General features: G+C 38.8%; 3 protein-coding genes across 4 annotated transcripts in view; 2 read left to right on the forward strand and 1 right to left on the reverse strand.

The window, feature by feature from the left end:
- Positions 1 to 2,649, forward strand: part of LOC104742957 (transmembrane 9 superfamily member 6-like) — a 6,911-nt gene extending 4,262 nt beyond the window's left edge. Inside the window, exons 3-8 of the mRNA XM_010464055.2 lie at positions 434 to 471; positions 552 to 661; positions 748 to 856; positions 946 to 1,058; positions 1,155 to 1,305; positions 1,367 to 2,649. Coding sequence (XP_010462357.1) covers positions 434 to 471; positions 552 to 661; positions 748 to 856; positions 946 to 1,058; positions 1,155 to 1,305; positions 1,367 to 2,524 — 1,679 coding nt within the window. The 3' untranslated portion in view covers positions 2,525 to 2,649. The remainder of the gene's footprint in view (positions 1 to 433; positions 472 to 551; positions 662 to 747; positions 857 to 945; positions 1,059 to 1,154; positions 1,306 to 1,366) is intronic.
- On the reverse strand, positions 2,620 to 4,264 carry LOC104742956 (mini-ribonuclease 3). Its single transcript, XM_010464053.2, has 6 exons — positions 3,991 to 4,264; positions 3,793 to 3,929; positions 3,476 to 3,565; positions 3,246 to 3,298; positions 2,936 to 3,038; positions 2,620 to 2,836 (listed from the first exon to the last, which is right to left on the reverse strand). Exons 1-6 carry the CDS (start codon positions 4,214 to 4,216, stop codon positions 2,711 to 2,713), a joined length of 735 nt encoding a protein of 244 aa, XP_010462355.1. The 5' UTR covers positions 4,217 to 4,264; the 3' UTR covers positions 2,620 to 2,710.
- On the forward strand, positions 4,366 to 7,307 carry LOC104742958 (DEAD-box ATP-dependent RNA helicase 20). Of its 2 annotated transcripts, none has more exons than XM_010464056.2 (10): positions 4,366 to 4,584; positions 4,826 to 5,094; positions 5,276 to 5,455; positions 5,558 to 5,719; positions 5,828 to 5,982; positions 6,064 to 6,156; positions 6,239 to 6,324; positions 6,425 to 6,651; positions 6,737 to 6,970; positions 7,085 to 7,307. In XM_010464056.2, exons 1-10 carry the CDS (start codon positions 4,529 to 4,531, stop codon positions 7,129 to 7,131), a joined length of 1,509 nt encoding a protein of 502 aa, XP_010462358.1. In that variant the 5' UTR covers positions 4,366 to 4,528; the 3' UTR covers positions 7,132 to 7,307. The 2 variants fall into 2 exon arrangements, with proteins under 2 accessions (XP_010462358.1, XP_010462359.1); XM_010464057.2 differs by having other exon boundaries at positions 4,494 to 4,584; positions 4,834 to 5,094.

Below are 7,822 nucleotides of genomic sequence, written 5' to 3' on the forward strand. Positions count from 1 at the left end.
TAGAAGAGAAACCGATTTCCTCTCTATACTTGTGTTCTTGTTTCATATTAACAATGTAGAGAGTTTAGGATTAGCGGTTAGGGGCTGCCCTTAAGGCAGCCTATTCTCTTCTCAAATCCACCTAAACTCTTCTTATTTACTGCTTTACTTAGCCTAGATTACTGATTCTTAATCCTCCTTCTCCTAAGTACACAAACTCTAAGTGTTGTGATACTAGAAGAGGATAAGTCTCAAACTAGTGCTTCTCCTAGTTAGGATCCGCTTACTCTCTAGTATTTGGGTTCTATCTAGCTTGTTTATGGGGAGTTCATCACAAGTTGATGTTCTCTCCTCCCCCTTGAGAATGGGTTAGTTTGTTGTGGGTAAAGGGGGATTCATTCACCAAGTGTTTGTCTACCCTCTCTTGTGAGCTTTGTCTCATAAATCCCAACAGTTCTTAGAGGAGATCGCATTGAGAATTCAGTTTATACTGTAAGCAAAAAGCTTAGATGATTCCTCTTCTTTCCTTCTCATCTTTGGATTTGATGCTGAGAATTTCGATTATGTTTCAGTTTGAAATGTTGGAGGATCAGCCCTGTAGAGTAGGTTGCCGTATCAAAGTCGATGCCGAGTCTGCGAAAAATTTCAGGGAAAAGATTGATGATGAATACCGAGCTAATATGTAAGTTTATATATATATATATATATATGTATGAGGTAGTTTTGATTGTTTTTTTTTTCAATTTTTAATATGAAATGACTGTGCAGGATTCTTGATAATCTTCCGGTAGCTGTTCTTAGACAAAGAAAAGATGGGATTCAGTCAACCACTTATGAACATGGTTACCGTGTTGGCTTCAAAGGGAGTTATGAAGGGGTAATACTTCTCTTAAACCTCTGACTACAGATCGTACCTTTTAAGCATTTTCTTGTATTAATCAGGAGTAGCTTGCTTTGCTTTTGTAGAGTAAAGAGAAAAAATATTTTATCCATAACCACTTGAGTTTCCGAGTCATGTACCACAGAGACCAAGAGTCTGACTCTTCTCGCATTGTTGGTTTTGAGGTTACGCCTAACAGGTATTGTCTACTTGGTTATAATCAACATGTATTGATGAGTATGATTTGGTCTCAATTATTATAAGCTACTGTTTTTCTCTCTCTCCTTTTGGTTAGTGTATTGCATGAGTACAAAGATTGGGATGAAAACAATCCTCAGTTAACAACATGCAACAAAGACACAAAGAATCTGATCCAAAGCAACACTGTTCCTCAAGAAGTTGAGGAAGGAAAAGAAATTGTGTTTACATATGATGTCACCTTTAAGGTAACTCTGAGAGCTCTTTATTTGCGTTCTGTGAACATTTTATGACGTTTGATATATGCAGGAGAGTGAAATCAAATGGGCTTCGCGATGGGACACATACTTGCTAATGAACGATGATCAAATCCACTGGTTTTCAATCATAAACTCACTTATGATTGTCCTTTTCCTCTCTGGAATGGTAGCGATGATCATGATGAGAACTTTATACAAGGATATTTCAAACTACAATCAGCTCGAGACCCAAGACGAGGCTCAGGAAGAAACTGGATGGAAACTTGTACATGGAGATGTCTTTAGGACTCCCGCCAACTCTGGATTACTCTGTGTGTACGTTGGCACAGGTGTTCAGATTTTTGGTATGACCCTTGTGACAATGATGTTTGCATTGCTGGGTTTCTTATCTCCATCCAACAGAGGAGGGCTTATGACTGCCATGGTTCTCTTATGGGTATTCATGGGCATCTTAGCGGGTTACTCCTCTTCTCGTCTTCACAAAATGTTTAAAGGGAACGAGTGGAAAAGAATCACCTTGAAGACTGCATTTATGTTTCCTGGTATACTCTTTGCAATCTTCTTCGTTCTCAACACACTTATATGGGGAGAGCGGTCATCTGGAGCCATTCCCTTTGGTACAATGTTTGCTCTAGTATGTCTCTGGTTTGGAATCTCTGTCCCACTAGTCTTCATTGGTAGCTACTTCGGTCACAAAAAACCAGCAATCGAAGACCCGGTCAAAACAAATAAGATCCCGAGACAAATACCAGAGCAACCTTGGTATATGAAACCTCGTTTTTCAATACTAATTGGAGGAATCCTTCCATTTGGAGCAGTTTTCATCGAGCTATTCTTCATCCTAACATCGATCTGGCTCAACCAATTCTACTACATCTTCGGATTCCTTTTCATCGTGTTCTTGATCTTGATCGTCACCTGCGCAGAGATCACAATCGTTCTCTGCTACTTTCAGCTCTGCAGTGAAGACTACAATTGGTGGTGGAGAGCATACCTCACATCAGGCTCATCCTCACTCTACCTCTTCCTCTACTCCATCTTCTACTTCTTCACAAAGCTTGAGATCTCAAAACTAGTCTCTGGAGTGCTCTACTTCGGGTACATGATCATCATCTCGTACTCGTTTTTTGTGCTAACCGGCTCAATCGGCTTCTACGCATGTCTATGGTTTGTTAGAAAAATCTACTCCTCAGTGAAGATTGACTGATTAGATTAAGTGACATTACTTTTGATGCCTCTTGAGGTTTGTTGGTTGGTTTAGTAGTACAGTTGAAACAAAAAATTTACCAAATCTTTGTATCGTTTTGATGAATGGATCCTATATTCAAAACATTTTCAATCATACAGTCATACAGACTACAAAGTTATGCATGTAACTAGATTACAGAATAGTTTATTTAAAAGATAGTTTAGGCTTGGCCTCCTTGATCATTCTCTCTGTTGAAGAACCACTTGAAAACCCTAGCTTCTGCATCATTTCTTCCAATCTTTTCCCGTTTGATAGATACAGATACCCAATCTGAGAAATTGAATAAACAGGAAAACGGATTTTACACAAGGTATATAAAGCAACAAATTTGTATAACACTTATGAGTTTCAGATTTGATCGCAACTTACTAGTGTTTCCAATGATGAGGCCTTGTTGTAAACAGCAACACCAGCACGCCTAGTTGACCGTGTTTTAACCGAGCCTACATTTTTCCCCCACCGAAGTACATCTCTGGAACAACAAAGTTTCCATCACATCCATCAGTATTTGCCATCTCAAACAAAAAGCTTGGATCTTGTGTAGCATGTGATTCAAATAGTTACGATGTTAATATCTTCATGCATCTTTCAGATAAATGGAGAGATGGCAGGAGACAAAAAATCTTGATGCTAAAATATGTATGATTTGCCTCCTAAAGAGCAGGTTTTTGCAACTCACCTTTCATCTTTCGTTAAGAAATCATCATCAACAAGCTTCTGTAGCAAAGCATACTGAAGAAGAAAGACACACAGAAGAATTTAGCTTCAACAAGAACAATGATAACAATACCAATGCCGATACATTCCTAGATGGAAGAGAAGACATAACAACTTCACCACACATAATGAAATTGCAAACAAAAATGAGAATCAGAGGTAAACAGAGAGTAGAAGCATAAAGAAACGTACTTGTGCTTCACATCGAACCACTGCTCTAACACGGTCGTTATATTCTTCAATACTAAGTGGAGGGAAAAGAAAATGCCGACGAGCATATATCTACAAAGCCAAGAAAATATGGTTAAAGATAGCAAATTGAAGGGAGTATCAACAAAGTGAGTGACTTGTCTTAATGTTATAAACACTATTATCTGAATCAGCCGCAAAAAGATTGTCTAAAGTCACAAACCACAAGTTCATAGTGACTATCTTAATGCCATAAACACTAACATAATCATAATTTGGAATTGAAGAGCAAACTAAAAGTGGAATTGAAGAAGACTGACCTCGTAGATTGAATCGCCTATATAAGCTAAAGAGGCAGCATTGAAAACAGATCTAGGTTTCTCAACTTTTGGTGGACTTGGAAACCATTTCTCATATCCAATACAAGAAGTATCATCATCAACTCCATCGCCAATGTCTACACATAAAACCAGAAATTTAGTAAGAATCCTGAACTGGACACATAACAAAACGGTTACCTTTGCTTGCGGGACGTTTGAGCAAATCAGAAACGGAGACGCTTGCCCCCGTTGTTAAGTTTGTCGCTGGAGAAGATGACGACGGAGACGGAGGGGGTACGAAAGAACTCAAATTAGGGGTTTTCTTAACATTTCTAGGAGCATTAGGATTGTATCGGAGCTTCGGCTGTGTATCTAAAGCAGCTCTCACGATAGTAGAAGAAGAGCTCGCTGATAAAATCGCCATTGTTTTAAAAAAAAAAAACTTCCAGCTTCTTTTTTTTTTTTGTTTCCCCTGTTTTGGAGACGGTACTAAAGCTGAGGCGGTGACTTTGATTAATCCACGTGGCGTGTTACTATATGTCTGTTTCACAGAGATAAACGCAGCCAAGCGTAGTTTTAGCAATACGAGCCTTGTCTCTCTCTTTCTCTCTCGCTCGCTCGCTCGTCCCAATTTGTAAAACCCTAACGACTAGATTTCAGTTACCCGTAGCTCCCTTTTTGTCTCAACTTTCCGATCATATTTCTTAGTCGGAGAGAGACTGATTCGGCCAACGTCATGAGTCGCTACGATAGCCGTACCGGCGATTCCACCTCTTACCGTGACCGTCGAAGGTAAGTGTGTGTGTTTGTTTGCTTTCCTATTGAAATTGATAAAACTCAGAAATTTGTTTCCACTTAGTTGCTCTATACAACACTCCCTTTACACTTTCATCTCTTTGTTTGTTTGAGTATGTAATTGAACCGAGTATGAAGCAAATCCGGCTTAATTTTGATCGAATTCGTGTGCTTAATGTGTTCTCAATTGTGTTGGAGAAAAAGAGTTTGCTTCATTTTCAAATTTGTGTGTTCTTAGTGACTCAGGGTTTGGTGGGGCTTCATCGTATGGAAGCTCAGGTAGTCACACATCAAGCATGAAAAAGGATAGTGATGGCAATGACTCTCCAAGGAAGCTAGATTTTGATGGTTTGACTCCTTTCGAGAAGAATTTCTATGTCGAATCGCAGGCTGTGGCGGCTATGACTGAGGCGGAAGTTGAAGAGTATCGTAAGCTGAGGGAAATTACTGTTGAAGGCCGAGATATTCCCAAACCTGTCAAGAGTTTTCGTGATGTTGGCTTTCCTGGTAAGCTGATTTCATATCCTGAAGAACTACTACTGGCTTTGACTTCTGTTTCATTTGTTTTTCTGCTCTTGAATTTGGGAATCATGGTAGGGATTTAGACTGTGATCAGTTTCACTTAAATCAATGTCTATGTATCTTCTTTTGTATATTGCTACTGATAAGAGTATCCTGAATTTCCCAGATTATGTTTTGGAAGAGATTAAGAAGGCTGGTTTCACTGAACCTACGCCTATACAATCTCAGGGTTGGCCAATGGCAATGAAGGGACGTGATCTTATTGGCATTGCTGAAACTGGCTCTGGAAAGACTCTTTCCTATTTACTACCTGCAATTGTCCATGTCAATGCCCAACCAATTTTAGGTAACGCTTGATATCTGCTCGTGAAGTTTTATTCTTTTTGTTCATTCTTGTTTAATGTTGTTAAGTTGCAAACACTTTACTGATTCAAATAACTTTTCCCAGCTCCTGGGGATGGCCCAATCGTCTTGGTTCTTGCTCCAACACGTGAACTGGCTGTGCAGATTCAGCAAGAGGCATCTAAATTTGGTTCATCCTCTAAAATTAAGACTAGTTGTATTTATGGTGGAGTTCCAAAAGGGCCTCAAGTGCGTGATCTCCAGAAAGGTGAAGTGTACTTTGGCTCAGTGCTTTTCGTGACATTTCTCAGACTATTAAGTTTTTTATTCTTTGTTGTGGATTGTTCTGATAGTGATTATTGGCCTTTGGATTTAGGTGTGGAAATCGTTATAGCTACTCCCGGGAGGTTAATAGACATGATGGAATCGAACAACACAAACCTGAGAAGGGTTACTTATCTTGTTTTGGATGAGGCTGATCGAATGCTGGATATGGGGTTTGACCCTCAGATTCGGAAAATTGTTTCACATGTTTGTGTTTATACTTCTGTCTTGGTCACATATATGTGTATCCTAGTTGCTTTGTCTTTAAATCTTTTTAAACCTGTGCAGATTCGGCCGGACCGTCAAACTTTGTACTGGAGTGCTACTTGGCCTAAGGAGGTGGAACAACTATCCAAGAAGTTTCTTTATAACCCATACAAAGTAAGAGTCATGTCTCTTACGTTTCTCATAATGGTTTAGCAGTCAACAAAAACTTAGCAGGCTTCTTTTGTCTTAAGTGCAGGTGATAATAGGATCTTCTGATTTAAAAGCTAACCGTGCAATCCGTCAAATTGTTGATGTCATTACAGAAAGCCAAAAGTATAACAAGTACGTCTCCTTACCTATCCTCTCCCGGCCTTTATGTCATTTCAATTTTCATGGAAATTGTAGTGAATCAAAACTATTCTTTTCGATTTTTTTTTTTCAGATTGGTGAAGTTGCTTGAAGACATAATGGATGGAAGCAGAATTCTCGTCTTCCTCGACACAAAAAAGGGCTGTGACCAAATCACTCGTCAGCTTCGCATGGATGGTTGGCCTGCTTTGTCAATACATGGTGATAAAAGCCAAGCTGAGAGAGATTGGGTTCTCTCGGAGTTTAAATCAGGCAAAAGCCCTATAATGACTGCTACAGATGTGGCAGCTCGCGGATTAGGTACCATTCCCTTTCTCCTCTGCGCGCAACATCAACTCCATTTAAGCATGCGAGAAGCTAACAAATGTATTCTTGTTTTGAACAGACGTGAAAGATGTGAAGTATGTGATAAACTATGACTTCCCTGGATCACTGGAGGATTATGTTCACAGGATTGGAAGAACGGGTAGAGCAGGGGCTAAAGGAACAGCATACACTTTCTTCACAGTTGCAAATGCGAGATTCGCCAAGGAACTTATGAACATACTAGAAGAAGCTGGACAGAAAGTGAGCCCTGAATTGGCTTCAATGGGTCGCAGCACCGCTCCTGCTCCTCCAGGTCAGTCAGTTTTACACAAGCAAAGATTTAAAGTTCTTCTTGGTTATGTCAAATTTTTTTGTCAAAGTTATGATCATTTTGGTCGAGTCTTGATTCTGATTATTGTGGAAACAGGGCTTGGGGGATTCAGAGACCGTGGGAGCAGAAGAGGGTGGAGCTGATCACACTGATTTTTTGTATGTTATTATGGCTTTAGTGGCTCAGTGAATTTTCTTTCACCATTGATTTGCCTTTCTACTATTTTGTTCCTCAAAACATTTGACATTTACAGCAAAACATTAAAAAAAACATGTAAGATAAACATTTGATCTGATCATCCGAATTAGAGTAAGATCAACCAAAATATTTTCAGAACAAAAATATCATCCTAATTAAAAAAATTAACAAGAAAGTTAATAATATGATTGGGTCTAATATCATTTCTAATTTTCTAGAGATATCCTTTTCAAAATAAATTCAGGGAATCTGTAAAACCATTTCGATCTTAATGTGTTAAAAGATAAACAATACTAAAAAAAAAAAGAATTATGATAAAAAGATGTTAAAAGCACAAGTAAAATCCCTAAAATTAAACTTGAAGCACAAGAGAGGAAGAAGAAGAAACGAGAGACGTCACATTTGCGAAGAAAGAAGAAGTGAGAAACTATCTGAGTTGATCGAATCGAGTCGCCATGAGTGAAGAAACCCCAAAGCTTTTCACCAATAAACCCAAGAAGAAGGGTAACAACAACAGACTTTTTTTTTGTTGTTGGTTTCTCTGATTCACTAAACAAAGCGAAGAAGCTGTCGCTTTTTGCACAGCTCACTCAACGAATCTTTCGCAATTTTTTTTTTTTTTTTTTTGGGATTTAT

Source organism: Camelina sativa, chromosome 14, assembly GCF_000633955.1.
Source record: "Camelina sativa cultivar DH55 chromosome 14, Cs, whole genome shotgun sequence".
Lineage (NCBI taxonomy): Eukaryota > Viridiplantae > Streptophyta > Magnoliopsida > Brassicales > Brassicaceae > Camelina > Camelina sativa.

Coding starts and splice junctions, on each gene's coding strand:
- LOC104742956 (XM_010464053.2), bottom strand. CDS start 4,216: ATGGCGATTTTATCAGCGAGCTCTTCTTCTACTATCGTGAGAGCTGCT. Junction 3,566..3,792: donor TAGGCGATTCAATCTACGAG/GTCAGTCTTCTT, acceptor TTGGCTTTGTAG/ATATATGCTCGTCGGCATTT. Junction 3,039..3,245: donor TTCTTAACGAAAGATGAAAG/GTGAGTTGCAAA, acceptor TTGTTGTTCCAG/AGATGTACTTCGGTGGGGGA.
- LOC104742958 (XM_010464056.2), top strand. CDS start 4,529: ATGAGTCGCTACGATAGCCGTACCGGCGATTCCACCTCTTACCGTGAC. Junction 6,325..6,424: donor GAAAGCCAAAAGTATAACAA/GTACGTCTCCTT, acceptor TTTTTTTTTCAG/ATTGGTGAAGTTGCTTGAAG. Junction 6,971..7,084: donor CACCGCTCCTGCTCCTCCAG/GTCAGTCAGTTT, acceptor TTGTGGAAACAG/GGCTTGGGGGATTCAGAGAC.